Genomic DNA, 16,830 nt, shown 5'->3' with positions numbered 1-16,830 from the left:
CAAAACTCTATTAATTGCAGAATACAATTTCTCTTTCCTGGTACTATGTTGACTATGTCTAATCTTTGTGTTCTAAAATGTCCTGTTACCAGTTCTAAAAATGAATTCTACCCTTTTGCTGACTATTGACATCAGGCTACCTGACCTATAATTTCTATTCATTCACCCTTTCCACTACCCCTGTCACCATACTACCTCTCTCCAACCCTCTTCCTCATGCCATACCCACTTCACCTCCCCCCCCTTCCTTGAACGGTGGTTGTTGCATTTATGACCTTCCATTCGATTTGAACCATTTTAAAATCTAGGGAATTTTGACAGATCAGTGCAACCATCATCTCTGCAACCACCTCATATAGAACTTTAGGTTACAGGCCATCAAATCCAGGTGATCTATTACCATTTCCCGATTAATTTCTCCAGTACTTAACCTTAATTAAGTTCTTCACTCTCCTTAGACCAATGATTTTCCATTTTGTTTTATTTTCTACTGCACATACAAAGGGTTGTTTACCATCTCAGCCATTTCCTTATTTCCCTTCACATAGCCTCTTATTTCAGCAAGAAGGTTCCTGCTAAGAAGTCTACTCCCATCAGTGTTTTCTACCCATTTGTTTTTTTTTAATTTCTGTTTCTGATCTTCTGAGCTAGATACTTCCTCACTATCATCCTTTTGTTATCCGCTATTATTAGGCCAGTCTTTTTCATTTTGGTTTGTCTTTGTTCCCTTGGACTAATTAGTTTCCATTCCTGACTCACCATGCAACCACATCTCAATAATGGCTATTACATCAACCCCATTTATCATTCTTTGTCATTAATTCACCCATCTCGTTAAGAATACATGTTGCATTAAGATAAAGGACCTCTAATTACATTCTCCCCGTGTCTGCGTGGGTTTCCTCCGGGTGTAAGAATACATGTTGCATTAAGATAAAGGACCTCTAATTACGTTCTCCCCGTGTCTGCGTGGGTTTCCTCCGGGTGCTCCGGTTTCCTCCCACATTCCAAAGATGTACAGGTTAGGAAGTTATGGGCATGCTATGCTGGCGCCGGAAGCGTGGCGACACTTGCGGGCTGCCTCCCAAAATCACTACGCAAAAGATGTATTTCACTGTGTGTTTCGATGTACATGTGACTAATGAAGATCTTATCTTATCTTACATTGGTGCATTGTTACTGTTAACTCACTATCTCTTCTTTTCATACTACTCTGTGGGCTTTAACATTTCACTTCAGTTGCAAAAAACTTGCCCTCATTTGAAGATTTTTTTTTGGTGGCAACCCCTAGTGATTTGGTTCACCAGGACACTGATCTCAGCCTGATGGATCGGCTCCCCCATTCATTGCACAGTACTCATACAAGTGCACCATCACTCAAAACACCCAATTCCAATACCATTGCGTATGTCACATACACACTCTCTGATCTATTTGATCTCAGGCTGATTAATGTAAAACTCGAATAGTAATCTAGAAACTTACCTCTTGAGATTCTGTTTGTTACTCTGAACCCTGGTTCCTCAAACCTCCTCTGCTGAAGCTCATTCCAATGTGAAACTCAAATAGTAATCTGGAAACTTACCTCTTGAGATTCTGTTTGTTACTTTGAACCCTGGTTCCTCAAACCTCCTCTGCTGAAGCTCATTCCAAGCTTGCCAATGTCATTGGTTTCCAAGTGGAATACAACTTGATACTCTCCCTCCCACTCATAGCTGCTGACAATGTTGTCCCCTGTCCCCATCACATTCATTTTTACCCCCACAATTGAATGGTTTCATACTGCTGGGGTCAAATTGCCCATATTAAAACATAGAACACTACAGCACAGTACAGGCCCTTCAGCCCACAATGTTGTGCCGACATTTTAGCCTGCTCTAATGTCTATCTAACCCTTCTCTCCTAAATGTTAACCCTTCCCTCCCATTTCTCTATCATTCATCTTCTCTGCATTCTTTGTTCTCACTCCTGTGGATTCAAAGTATTTACCTATTAGCCAGCGTCTCACAGAATCCTTAGTCCCCAAACCTGTCTGACTGGAAGTTACATTCTCCTGACTGTGACCATTAGCTAAATTGAAACGACCACCTAAGGTACCTACCTACTGGACTAAATTATCCCAATAATTCCCTATATCCTACCCACCCTCTCTCAAAGCCCCCCAAACTATGCAAATATCTTCAAACTTCACTCAGATATAGAAGCTACCCAGGATCAAACTGGTCACCACAATCTCCCACAATACCTTTGATTTATTGCATTGATAACAATGACAATCACTAGAGGAGATGGCTATTTCTTTTTGTGAACTCCAGAACAAATGGGCACAACTTCAGAATTAAAGCTAGTCCAGGATGAAAGATTTTTCCAAATCAACAGCAATGGAAATCTGAAATTCTCTCCTCCGAAGGCTGTGGATGCTACCCGGGGAGTGGGCAAATGCTGTATGTTCCAGACCACTTGTCATCTAACTGAATGGGATAAAAGCCCAAGGAGCTGAATGGCTTACTCCTGGCACAGAGCATTCAGTATCAGTACTCTACAGAATTATGCCTCAGCATGACAATAAGATTGAGTAACAGAACCATGAGCACAGAAAGTTAGTGCAATGGAGTTACAGAATTGCAAGTGCAATGTGTTAGCAATGACAAATCAGAATCACTATACAATGTGCTCATGCCATGCATATTTCTTCACTGCAGAGAGTGAACATGACATGCTCTGTTGCTGACTCAGTCACCAATAGACATGGGAGAGCAGGCTAGGATGAGCCAGTAATTCTCTGTGAGCTGATGTTGTTGGAATCTGCTTTTAGTTGACGGCAAGGGATCAGAAATCTGTGTGGGGAATGACAATCAAAAATTCATATCCTGCCTTTTGAGTATGGTGGACCTTTATCAGAGTGTTTCCTAATTGTACTTAGAGGTTTTTTTTTCAATAATAACAATGAGTTTAGATAAACAATCTTGGTACATCAACATAATGACCTACAAAATTCAAAAATTGTTGAGTTGAATTTAAAATTATTACTTTAAATAAAATGAGCTGATGTTTCCCCATAGTTTCATTCCACTGAACTGCTATCTTCAAGGAACAAAGGAAGTCTACTAACTTCACTGCACCATATACCTCATAGGTATTCCATTTTTCCCTTGCGGAGGATGATGTTGCATGTCTAAATGGAATGCATGATGGCCGGCATGTGTCTTGGGATCCTACAAATATCGAATAATGTATGTCAAAATTTTATTCACACTCAGTTTCTTGATCGATATCATATGTTCATTCTTGAAATGTGGGTTAAACTTTTGTTTTATAAAGGCTGATATTACAAAAATACTTTAGGGAATATATCAGGAAGTAATGCAACAAAATCATCGCATACCAATGCCATGATCAGACCTCGTACATAAGGAACTTTTCATTTTATGTTACTGTTAGAGATTTAAATAGATAGTGGCTAATATTTTATAAATTCTGCATGTCATGTATACTGTAGATTATAAGAGGTATTTGTATGGGCTCCCTGTTGCATTGAGCCTAGTTTTATTAATCCCAAACCTGAGATTTAAAATTTTTAAATGTTAAGATAATATTGCTTACAAAGCACTAGAGGATCTAAATAAAATACATTTATCTAAAAACATAAAAGCAAGAAATAAAAGCAAAAGAACATTTTGAAATGTAAAATAAGTAAATAAAAGGTTATGAAAAATATGAAAAGTATGAAATAAAACCAAACCCTGCACATTTGGGGAAAAAATAGAAAAGTGTTCAGGATGATCACCCTCGGAAACGTACAAGATCTTATCAATACAAGTGAGTCAGTACCAGGTTGGACGCAAGTCATTTTGTATTGCTTATTGACAGGTTTTAGAGGGAACTTATGGCATAGTACTGATTGATGCTTTGGATCCCAACATTAATGTGGGGTATTTGTAAGGAATCTGAAAAGGCTTTGACCACAATTTAAAATGAAATTAAACATGACTGCTAAGAAGATAAGATCAGGACTGTGCTTAACCGTGCAGATTTTAAGGTGGCATTCACCAGTAGTCAGCTTGTCTTCATTAGGCTAGTAGCAGGGGTGCAGCAATGCTCTTTAACTGTCAGATTTAGTGAAAAACTAATTTCAACACATTTTTCTCAATTCTCTTCCTGGTCATTAATTAATACAGGATAGAATCAGAATCAGGTTTATTGTCACTGACATATGTCGTGAAATTTGTTGTTTTGCAGCAGCAGTACAGTGCAAGACATAAAAATTACTATAAGTTATCAATAAATAATGCGAAAGAGGAATAACGAGTTAGTGTTCGTGAAGCGTTCAGAAATCTGATGGCAGAAGTGAAAAAGCTGTTCCTAAAACATTGTGAGTGGAATGGCCTGTATATGATGCAATGATCTCTTTACTTCTATGCATTAATGCCTGATCTCTGATCCTTCACCATCGTGGCCCAGATGAAAGTAGAGTGCAACAGTACAAGTATCAAGAGACATCTTCCCTTTCCTTTTACTGGTTGATGCTAAAAATAGTAATCTATAGATATTGGTATTGGTTTATTATTGTCACTTGTACCAAGGTACAGTGAAAAAACTTGTCTTACAAACCGATCATACGGGTCAATTCATTACACGGTGCAGTTACATTGAGTTAGTACAGAGTGCATTGATGTAGTACAGGTAAAAACAATAACAGTACAGAGTAAAGTGTCACAGCTACAGAGAAAGTGCAGTGCAATAAGGTGCAAGGTCACAACAAAGTAGATCATGAGATCATAGTCAATCTCATTGTATAAGGGAACTGTTCAATAGTCTTATCACAGTGGGGTAGAAGCTGTCCTTAAGTCTGGTAGTACGTGCCCTCAGGCACCTGTATCTTCCACCCGATGGAAGAGGAGAGAAGAGAGAATGTCCCGGGTGGGTGGGATCTTTGATTACCAAGACAATGAGAGGTAAAGACAGAGTCCAAGGAGGGGAGGCTGGTGTCCGTAATGCACTGGGCTGTGTCCACAACTCTCTGCAGCTTCTTGCGGTCCTGGGCAGAGCAGTTGCTGTACCAAGCCATGATACATCCTGATAGGATGCTTTCTATGGTGCATCGGTAAAAGTTGGTGAGAGTCAAAGGGGACAAACCAAATTTCTTTAGCCTCCTGAGGAAGTAGAGGCGCTGGTGAGCTTTCTTGGCTATGGATTTGACCAGGACAGGCTGTTGGTGATGTTCACTCCCAGGAACTTGAAGCTCTCAACCCTCTCAACCTCAGCACCATTGATGTAGACAGCTGCACGTACACTGCCTCCTTTCCTGAAGTCAATGACCAGCTCTTTTGTTGACATTGAGGGAAAGGTCGTTGTCATGACACCATTCCACTAAGCTCTCTATCTCCTTCCTGTATTCCAACTCATCGCTGTTTGAGATACGGCCTACAACTGTGGTATCATCTGCAAACTTGTAGATGGAGTTAAAGCAGAATCTGGCCACACAGATAAGAAAAGAGACGTGATAAAAGGGCTTTCCTCACACCAGTAGAGAAGAGCAAGTGGAATTTTAATAATGTGTTTAAAACTGTGGATGGTTTTAAAAGGATAGGACTTTATTTGGTTGGAGATGTGATGACAAGGGAGGTATCATAAATTTAAAATGCTCACTGAGAGACTGAGCTGGGAGGTTAGGAGAAATTTCTTTATACCAGAAATTTCTTTATAAACTCTTGCTGCATCCCACTTCAGGGAGACTTGCTTTTGATGGAATCATACTCATTCTTTGCACCATGGAAGATGGTTAGTTCTTGAGGGTCAGTCATCCCAACCCCTGCATATTAATGCAGGAGTTCCTCAAGATAGTTTTCTAAGCCAAACCATCTTCGGGTGTTCCACCATGGACTGGGCTCATAAGTGGCAAGCAACATTCTCACCACTCAAGTGCCAGGCAGTGGCCATCTTCAAAAACAGATAGTCTAACCAACTATCATTGATATTAAATGGTATTACCATCACTAGCTTCCCCAGTATCAAAATCTTCAGGGTCGTCATTGACCAGAAACTCAACTGGAGCAGTCACATAAGTACCGTGGCAATAACAGCATGTCAAAGGTTAGATACCTTGCAGTAAGTGACTCATCTTATGATACTGCAACATCTTTCCATAATCTGCATGGTGCAATTTAAGTGTGCGATAGAGTACTGAGTTATGAAAACTAGCCTAACCAGCAGTACTTATGCCCCATGAGAAAATCTTTTGAAGTCTGTTGTCTTAGGAATTCCTTGAGAATTCCCTTTTGAGATTACAGTATTAAATTTCTTCAATCAGTTTTTCTTTTGACCTTTAAAGTAGTTAATTGACTGCTGCTGATTAACCATTTAACTAAATAGCAGGTGGTAGAAGGAGATCATAGATGAGTGAGACTGAAAGTAAAGTAATATCTTTCAGTTTAACGGTCTATGCTAGCAACATCCTGAAATCTCTTTGGAAGTATCACATATTGCAGATTTTGTTTTCTGACTTTATTATTGGTTGCAGATATACAAATGAAAAATTCCTCTAGTCATTAAATGAGACCTTTTAGAAGAGTGTTATGAAAGTCTCAGAGATTAACTTCACAGTCATATGACTTTAGATGCTAAGAAAAGTAGCAGCCAATATATGAATAAAACACGTAATATACCTTTGTTGTATAACTGAAAATTAAGAATATGTGAACCACACCCTGAAGAACCAAAAAGCGATTTGTTTTCCAGTCGTGTCTCGATTCGTTGCATACTTCAGTGTGTAGTACAAAATGTGCAGTCACTCAGACTGCTAACATCCTGTCTTTATCATGACAAAGACAATATATGAAAGAAGCCACGCCTAAACTGTTACAAAAGAAACCCAAGTTCACACATTTCTAAAATACAGCTGATAAACAATGGAGAGTCAGACAACCTCCCCAACAAATCGTAGGATTATTGTAATACAGGGAGAAGAATAGAAGAAAGGAGATTTACTCTATGGTATGGCATCAGCAACAATGATCTGAGCTAAGAGTACTAGGGTGTGCCTCCACATTAACAAAGTCTTGGTCTCAGATATGCTGTCACAGGGGTTGCTGGCCAGAAACTTGACATAATTTTGCATCGAGCATCACCTCAAGGAGGTCACATTCTTCTAATGTCTAAATAGAGGCCCAACCTACTCAATCTCTCCTCATGTCACAAACCTGCTGCAGAGGATCAGCAGCAGACGAACTCCAATAAGAAGAAACAGAAGCAAGAGTGAATTGTTTGGCTCCTCAGAACAGCTCTGCCATTCAACAAGATTGGGGCTGGTCTACTACACCTCAACACTTTCCTGCCCTCTCTCCCCATCCCCTGATTCCTCTCATATCTAGGTCTATCAATTTCAGTTTTGAATGCAAATATGTCTGAGACCCTATCCTTCTGGGGTAAAGAATTCCAAAGATTCACCACCCTGAGTGAAGAAACCTCTTCATTTCAGTCCTAGATGGCATATGCCTTATTGTGCAACTGTGAGCCGTGGTCCTAGACCCCTCGGCCAGGACAAGCATCCTCCTCAGATTTACCCTTTCGAGCCTCCCAGGTATTTGTTTATGTCTCAAGGAGGTCACATTCTTCTAATCTCTAAATAGAGGCCCAACCTACTCAATCTCTCCTCATATCACATACCTGTCATTCCCAGGAATCTATGCTGCATTCCCTCTAATAACAAGTGCATCCTTTTTAGGCAAGGAAACCAAAATTATACATAATACTCCAGGTATGGTTTCACCAAGGCCCTATATAATTGTAGTAAGACATTCTTAATCTTGTACTCAAATCCTCTTGTAGAAAAGGCCATACTATTTGCCTTTCTAATGGCGTGTTGCACATGTGTACAAGACTTGTGTACAAGAAGACCCAGTTCCCTCTGTACCACAACAGTTCCCCGTCTCCTGCCACTTAAAAACCCAGCATTTATATTTTTGTTAGGAATTGCATTTTTTCTCCATCTAACTTGCACATTCATTGAGCTTGTCCATATTGAAACTCTTCGTATCCTCATCAATACTCACATTCCCACTTGGTTTCGTATCATCAGCAAACTTGGTAATGTTACATTTGGTCCCATTAGCCAAATCGTTGATATAGATTGTGAGTAATAGAGGCCTAAGCATTGATCCCTGTGGTTATTCCACTATCACAGTCTGCTAGCCGAAGAAGGACCCATTCGTTCCTGCTACTTGTTTTCTATCTGCGAACCAACTCTCAATTCTCACTAGCATGTCATCCCCAATTCCATGTGCTCAAGTCTTGTTCAACAACCAAAGATATGACCAAAAGTTTTCTGAAAGTCCTAATATGCTTCATCCACTGGTTCCCCCTCATCTATTCTACCAGGTAAGTCCTCAAAGAACTTCAACAAATTAATCAAACATAATTTCCTTTCATGAATGCAGGTTGATTCTGCTCAACTTTATTATCTTAGGTGTCTTGATATCACACTTATTAGAGATTCCATCATTTCCCCAACTAACATTTAGTCTAAGAGCCAGCTGGTTTCCTGTTTTCTCTTTCCTTTCTACAATAGTGGCGTCACATTTGCTACCCTCCAGTCTTCAGGAACCATTCCAGAATCTACAGAATTTTGGAAGAAATAATCTCTACTGCCAAGTTGAGGCTAGACACAGATTAGAAGAACAGCACCTCATATTCCGCCTTGGTAGTCTCCAACCTTACAGCATGAATGACGATTTCTCTACCTTCCGGTAACCACTCCCCTCTGTCCCCCCCTTTGTTTTCCCTTATCCTACCAGCCCCATCACCCCTTCTCTTTCCCCTCCCCTGCCCTCTCGATTTGCCCATCACCCACACATTCCTCCCTCCGGTTCCTCTCCTCACCTCCTCCCCTTTAATCCATGGTCCACTGTCCTCTCCTAAATTCCCATCTTCTTCAGCCCTTTGTCACTTCCACCCATCACCTCACTTCATTCCCATTCTCCCCCCTCCCCCACCTGCTTATCAACCCCCCACTCACCTGGATCCACCCATCACCTGCCAGCTCTTGCTCCACCCCTTCCCCCCCACCTTTAATACTGGTTATCTCCCCACTTATCCTGATGAAGGGTCTCAACCTGAAACATCGACTGTCCATTTCCCTCCATACATGCTGCCTGACCCACTGAGTTCCTCCAGCATTTTGTGTGTTGCTCCAGATTTCCAGCATCTGCAGTTTCTCTTGTCTCTCCATAATCTGCTTTCATGTTTCTTGCTAGTTTATTCTCATTCTGTTCCCTTTATCAATCTCTTGATCATCCTTTGCCGAGTTCTAAAATGCTCCCAATGCTTGGGGTTTTCTTTCTGACAAGTTTATAAGCCATTTCCTTTTATTTAATACTATTTTCAATTTCTCCCGAAACTCGCGGTTTGACCACTTTTCCAGTTGAGTCCTTGTGCCTTAAAGGAATGTATATTTGTTGCAAGTCATGGTTTATTTAGATGCCAGCCTTTACCCAAAACTGTCATTCCTTATACATATTCTTTACTTTAGTTTCCCAATCCACTACTGCTAACCTGTCCTTCACTTAATAATTCCCTTTGTTCCAATTGAAACCCCTGGTTTCACATTGAACTACATCTGTTTTGAACTGAATGACAATCTTTCCTCGGGCAATTTCACAAGATAGGATGCTGGAAGAACTCAGCAGGCGGGAAGTGGACAGTCCACAGTTCAGGTGGAGACCCTTTATTTTAAACCTGAAACGTCAACTGTTTATTTCCCTCCACAGATGCTGCCTGGCCCACCGATTTCCTCCAGCAAGTTTATTTGTTGCTCCAGGTTCCAGTATCTGTAGTCTTTTGTGTCTCCACTTCACAAGATTATTAATTAACTCTTCTGTACTGCACAATACTAGGTCTACAATATCCCATTATCTAGAAATCCATCTTGGATATTTTCTAGGAATTCACCCCTACATTGTAAATACTAATTTCATTTGTATAAATTACAGTTCCCCATGATTACTGTACTAACCATTGCATCCACCTCTAATTCCTTCATATATAACCACACACTTGATCTCCACTAATATTCAGAGGCCTATAAGCAACTTCCAACATTGTTTCCTTCCCTTTGCTACTTCTTAGTTTCACCCAGAGTAACTCTAATTTTGCATCACAATCTGCTACGCTAGGATCCTTCCTAACTACTATACTGACGTCATTATCTTTTAACAGCATTGCCCCAGCTCCTTTTCCTTTTTGCTTCTCTTTCCTTGAAGCTGAATACCTTAGAATATTTAGTTCCCAGCTTTTGTCACCATGCAGCCATGTTCTCGTTATGGCAGTTAGATTATACCCGTTTACAACTATTTGTGTGCTTAATTCGTCTACCTTGTTGTGGATGCAGTGTGCATTTAGATGTAGTGCCTTTGAATTTGGCCATTTAAGTTTTCTGTACTGTGCCTGTATTTCTCCTTGCCTTTGTTTCTGCTACCTACTTATTTTGCTTTATTGTATTTCTAATTTCCACATTCCAACTTTGATTGATATCCTTCATCTTCTGTATTTAGCATGTGGGACTGGGAGTAATCTTGAGATTATTTCCTTTTGAGACCTTTCTTTATAACCTTTTTCCCACCTCCCTAAAATCTGCTTACGGCACCTCAAACCAATAAGGCCCTCAACTTCCGGTTCCTCTCCCTTAAGGATACTCTGCAGCTGCTCAGTGACACCCTTGATTTTGGCACCAGGGAGATAACATACCATCTGGAGTCACACCCACAGTGCACCTATCTAAAAAGATTTAGTAGGAACTTCAGGGGTAACTTGTTTTTCCGTATATATACACAATGGTGACACACAAGTGGAACGAGCTGCCAGTGGAAATGATTGAGACAGGTACAATAACAGCTTTTAAAAGACAGTTGGACAGGTACATGGATAGGAAAGGCTTAGAAGGATATGGGCCAAACGCAGGCAAATGGGACTAGCTTAGATGGGCATCTTGTTTGGCATGGACCAGGTGGGCCGAAGGGCCTGTTTCCTTGCTATAAGACTATGACTCTAAACACAGGTGGATGCTAAGATGGAATATGTTTTAGTATGAAAAGCTTCAAATGAGCAGGTGGGATTTTACACCCTCGATTATTCTCATGTTTTTTAATTTCAGACTGAAGTATTTGAGCTCTGTTTTATTTATTTTGTCTTCCTTAACAGACCAGGCTTGTGAATAAATTTGTCAAAATTAATTTAACTGAAAGATCTAACCATCAGTTACAATTTAAATATATACAATTTGTAGAATTACACATTGAATATCTGACTGCATTAAAAATAAATTGTAAAACTACAGTATTTACAACAGGATTTACAATGTAAAACAGCAGGATCCTTTCCCAAATAGTCCATTTGTTAATTTCACAAAAACCTCCAAAAAAAAAATCCTGGACCAGAGATGTTAGATCTGTCACTACCCCATAAGTACTACTCATACAAATGTTAGATGTAAGCTCATATATTTATGTTTACCTGAGTAGCCTAAAAGAGTTGAGAGATGTATATGGTAAATGTCCCCACATAGGGCTTGTCTGACCATAAGACATAGGAGCAAAATTAGGCTATTCGGCCCATCAAGTCTGCTCCGCCATTCGATCATGGCTGATTTATTTTTCCCTCTCAACCTTCTGACGCCTTTCTAATCAAGAACCTATGAACCTCCATTTTAAATATACCCAATGAGTTGGCCTCCACAGCCGTCTATGGCAATAAGTTCCACAGATTCACCACCCTCTGGCTAAGGAAATTCCTCCTCATCTGTGTTCTAAAGGGACACACTTCTATTCTGAGGCTGTGCCCTCTGGTCCTAGACTCTCCCACTACTGGAAACATCCTTTTCACATTCACTCTATTCAGGCCTTTCAATATTCGGTAGGTTTCAATGAGATTTCACCACCCCCATCCTTCTAAACTCCAGCGAGTACAGGCCCAGAGCCATCAAATGCCCCTCATACATTAACCCTTTTATTCCTGGGATCATTCTTGTAAACCTCCTCTAGACCTTCTGTAATGCCAGCACATCCTTCCTTTGACATGGGGTCCAAAACTGCTCACAATACTCCAAATGTGGTCTGACTAATGCCTTATAAAGCCTCAGCATTACATCCTTGCTTTTATATTCTAGTCCTCTCGAAATGAATGCTAACATTGCATTTGCCTTCCTTACTACCGACTCAACCTACAAGTTAACCTTTAGGGAATCCTGCACTAGGACTCCAAGTCCCTTTGCACCTCCAATTTCTGAATTTGCTCCCTGTTTAGAAAATAATCAATGCCTTTATTCCTTCTACCAAAGTGCATGACCGTACACTTCCCTACACTGTATTCCATCTGCCAGGTCTTTGCCCATTCTCCCAACTTGTCCAAGTCCTTCTGCAGACTCCCTGCTTCCCCAACACTACCTGCCCCTCCACCTATCTTTGTATCATCTGCAAACTTGACCACAAAGCCATCAATTCTGTCATCCAGATCATTAACATCTAACGTGAAAAGTAGTGGACCCAACACCATTCCCTGCAGAACACCGTGAGTCACTGGTAGCCAACCAGATAACGCCCCCTTTATTCCCACTCTCTGCCTTCTGCCAGTCAGCCAATCTTCTATCCAAGCTAGTACCTTTCCTGTAATACCATGGGCTCCTATCTTGTTTTGCAGCCTCATGTGTGACACCTTGTCAAAGCCCTTCTGAAAATCCAAACAAACAACATCCACTGACTCTTCTTTGTCTATCCTGCCTGTTATTTCCTCAAAGAATTCCAACAAATTTGTCAGGCAAGATTTCCCCTTAAGGAAACAATGCTGACTTCAGCCTGTTTTATCATGTGCTTCCAAGTACCCTGAAACCTCGTTCCTAATAATGGACTCTAGCATCTTACCAACCACTGAAGTCAGGCTAACTGGCCTATAATTTCCTGTCTTTTGCCTCCCTCCCTTCTTAAAGAGTAGAGTGACATTTACGAGTTTCCAATCCTCTGGAGCCATTCCTGACGCTAGTGACTCTTGAAAGATCACTACTAATGCCTCCACAATCTCTTCAGCTACCTCTTTCAGAACCCTGGGGTGTAGTCCATCCGGTCCAGGTGACTTATCCACCTTCAGACCTTTCAGCTTCCCAAGCACCTTCTCCTTAGTAATAGCGACTACATTCACTTCTGCTCCAACTTTCTTGAATTTCTGGCATGTTGCTGGTGACTTCCGCAGTGAAAACTGATGCAAAATGTTTATTCAGTTCATCTGCCATTTCTTTGTTCCCCATTACTGCCTCTCCAGTGTCATTTTCCAGTGATCCGATGTCCATTCTTGCCTCTCTTTTACTCTTTATATATCTGGAAAAACTTCTGATATCCTCTTTTATACTATTGGCTAGCTTATCTTCATATTTCATCTTTTCTTCCCTTATTGCTTTTATAGTTGCCTTCTGTTGGCTTTTGAAAGCTTCCCAATCCTCTGGCTTCCCACCAATTTTTGCAATATTATATGCCTTCTGACATGACCAAATAAGGTTGTTTGGAAGTGACTCCACAGTTCAACAAAGTGATAAATGGTCAAGATTAAGGAATTCTGCCCTGTCTTTCCAAAGATTTTACCCCAAACGTTAAGAATAATGTATAAATTTAGACCATGACAGCTGTTCTGAATACACTTGGGTTGTAACTTGTGTTTGCTGTTGTTACATTGGATTCTAAAGACCTGTCATTCTCTGTAGTTTTCATAATTATCCTATTTTGTCATTTAGGCTAATTTAATAATGGATACCATTACAGTTCAACTTTTCCTTATTTAGTAGTGTCATTTGTGACCATTGATAATGTCCTCTGTCCCTTTAGACTTGGTCTCAATTCTTTCTTCAGAGAAAGCTTGTACTGGATGACTGTGGCAAAGTAAGACTGGCTGAGGTGCCACACAGGCTAAGGAAATTATAACCCAGCAATGTTGCAAAATCAGATTAATAATTCTGTCCCAGCTTCATGGAATAGTGTTTACAATGAGACATGCATAGCGAATAATATCTGAAGAAAATAGTCCTCAGAGGGTGACATGCACTCCATACATTGGTTGACAAGAATGTGAGGTGAAATTCTTTATCTTTCAAAGTCCCTCAATTCTGTAGATTCATGAAAAACCAGATGAACCCATGAATGTTGAGCTATAATTTTATGAGCAATAGGGTTAAACAGCTTTACTTTGTATATATCATTTTCTAAGATAATACAATGATTTTGGCTAAATTATAAATGATAACTACGCCACCCATCCGATATGCTATCCATTAAATCTCCAGCATTGCCATTGTATTTTTTTTGATACTCCTGGACACATGACTGTGATTTGTTTTACAGGTCTTCAATTTTTCACTCAGTGAAGAAGATATGACATTCCTAAACTCACTTAAGGAGAACAACAAGCTGATTACACTGAAATTCCCTTTATGGAAGGATCATTAATCTCAATCAGACCCTACTACTGCCAAGGATTCCTCCAGCAAACATGTTCAATGAATGCTCTTAAGACACTTATTTTGACTATAACTATAGTTAGTGAAGATAGTTTTTTTTATACCACTTGATTAGTTAACCTCTTTGGATAGAAAGCTACTCCAGGAAAATCTTAAGTCAGGTACCTTACTCAAATGGAAGGTAACTCCTACTGTTGAACTTAATATGTGCACTAATCCACATTTATTGCACTGGGAATTGAAGTCCATTCTACTCTGAGCATTCAATGACATATTAATTTATTTAATATCTCAGTAACTCTACAAGACACTTGGTCCCATAAGCAGATGCAAATCAGAAGACACTTGCTGTGATTTTCCCTATCTGTGGGAATATATATTTAAGAAATTAAAGATGAAATAAAAAGTGTCAATTATTTTAAACTTTTAATCTGTGATTTTGAGAGGTTCAAAGATTATTGTGCATTTAGATTTGGATTTTATTTTGCTAATCTTCCTGGTCTGTTACTCCTTATATAACTGTTTCTTTGATTGATTAGTATTCCAGAAACTCACCTATGCAGCAGTACAGATTATTTAAAACCATTTGTTACTATTTCTTTTTTTCCACCATAAGAAAGAGATGTCTTTTTTTTAAAAAACAGAGTAATTCCTAATTATTTTTTCCCAAACAAACCAATTGGATCAAAACCAGAGTGCCTGTAACAAAAATATTATAATCCTGGATTAATTAATTGAATTATTAGTGTTTATATTTAATTAAAATGTTTACATTTTTACCAAATAATATCATAGTTGCATTTATTCTCTGAAGGAAATCTACTGAGGGATTTGACAACCAACAAGGCATCCAAAAGAATAAAACATCGATGGGAGTTTAGCTTGAATTGTTTTGCTGCTACTGAAAATTCATTAAAAATTTTCACTAATGCCTTTGCATAAGATATATCACTGTATAAACATGAAAACTGACTACTAATTTAAAGTACAGATGTTTTGCATTAAGCTTGAATTTTCCAGATTTTTAACAGCCAATTCAAAGATAGACAGTACAGTCCAACAGCACAGTGTTATTCCAAGCAACATCTGGAATGACAAACTACCTCTATATTTCTAGAATAATTTTTTATATAATAAATCTTGTGGTGGTTTCTTTGTTGGCAGCCCCTTCTGTAACAGAATAAGCATGCTGTACCTGATCATAATAAATTGTGAGGGCAATTTCTACATGATCCTTATACTGGAATTCTGCTCTCAAGTTCTGTTTAACTCTTGTGTAACTGTTCTGCTTTGGGCAATCCAAACACTAAGACAGCAAAAGAGCTGCAGTCAGATGATGCCTAGTAAATAGGAAGTGAACAGTCACTGGCATGTGGCCCAGAGGTTGGTGCCTTATTGATCACCAATCAAGTGCTGCTTCCCACAATTGTTCAAATTCTGCAAATCACTGTTTTGCAGCAATGTGACACAACAATTTGTGAAAAAAAGAGCAAAAGCAAAAAAAAACAAGCTACCTCTTTTCACCAGGTTCATCAGCATAGAAATAAAAAAAAGATTCATTGGTTTTTAGGTGGACTTATTCAACAGTTGAGTGCCGACATTTTATCCTTGCTTGACCTTTCATCTATAAATGAATGGCATGCATTTTCAACTGTGATAAATATAAATGTATTAGAAAGTAAAGAGCTACTGCATGTATAACATTCATTTTCAAAGCCTGAAACTGAAGAATCCACAACTAGCGGTTTGAAATGAGCCCCAGTCTGCCAGGTGTGTCAGAATAGTATTCATGCAACATGCATCTGTGCTCAGTTAAAGCCATATTCCACACACACTCTTTTATATTTCAGAATTAAGTATGATAATCATAGTGATAACTACTGAACAATGTACTCTATAGTGCCAGAATTCAGTACACAGTGTAGTGAATAAAAATTTGCTGATGTGATACAGATCTTATTCTGTAGTTCAGGTTATGACGTGGTGTTGGGTGTAGCATAAGGAGCTTTACTGTGCTTCCACACCCCTGCTATACCTGACTTGATGCGATTCATATGATATGTAAGACTGGCATTACTTTGTATCAAACCAATACTTTAACTGACATGCAAATTTTTAACAAGACAAAAATAAACATTTCTATAGCTGCATGTGATCTTTTAGAATTTGATATTTGCTGTGTTTTTCTTCCATCACCACTTTAATTTCTAATTTTAATACTCGACAGGACATGTGCAGGAACAGCAGGCCTTCCAAAGTTTTAAGCCCAAAATGCAAACTGCACCAGCTTGACAGGCAGTAAGGAGAATATTAAACAAAAATCCAAACCCAAGTTCAACAAG

General features: G+C 39.4%; 1 protein-coding gene across 5 annotated transcripts in view; it reads left to right on the top strand.

Moving 5' to 3' along the window:
- The window catches only part of zgc:110366 (uncharacterized protein LOC550476 homolog), a 113,309-nt gene extending 96,679 nt beyond the window's left edge, over positions 1–16,630 (top strand). For 4 of the 5 annotated variants that reach the window (XR_007955970.1, XR_007955969.1, XR_007955972.1 and 1 more), the window contains exons 7-8: positions 3,063–3,233; positions 14,373–16,630. Coding sequence is in view for 1 of the 5 variants with exons in the window: in XM_052011475.1 (XP_051867435.1) it covers positions 3,137–3,232 (96 nt within the window). In the remaining 4 variants the exon portion in view is untranslated. The remainder of the gene's footprint in view (positions 1–3,062; positions 3,234–14,372) is intronic. The other variant, XM_052011475.1, reaches the window with a different exon arrangement.
- Positions 16,631–16,830: the final 200 nt, after the last annotated feature.

This window comes from Pristis pectinata, chromosome 3, assembly GCF_009764475.1.
Source record: "Pristis pectinata isolate sPriPec2 chromosome 3, sPriPec2.1.pri, whole genome shotgun sequence".
NCBI classification, from domain to species: Eukaryota; Metazoa; Chordata; class Chondrichthyes; order Rhinopristiformes; family Pristidae; genus Pristis; species Pristis pectinata.
The sequence above is the reverse complement of the archived record's forward strand: the minus strand, read 5'-3'. Positions and strand labels throughout refer to the sequence as shown.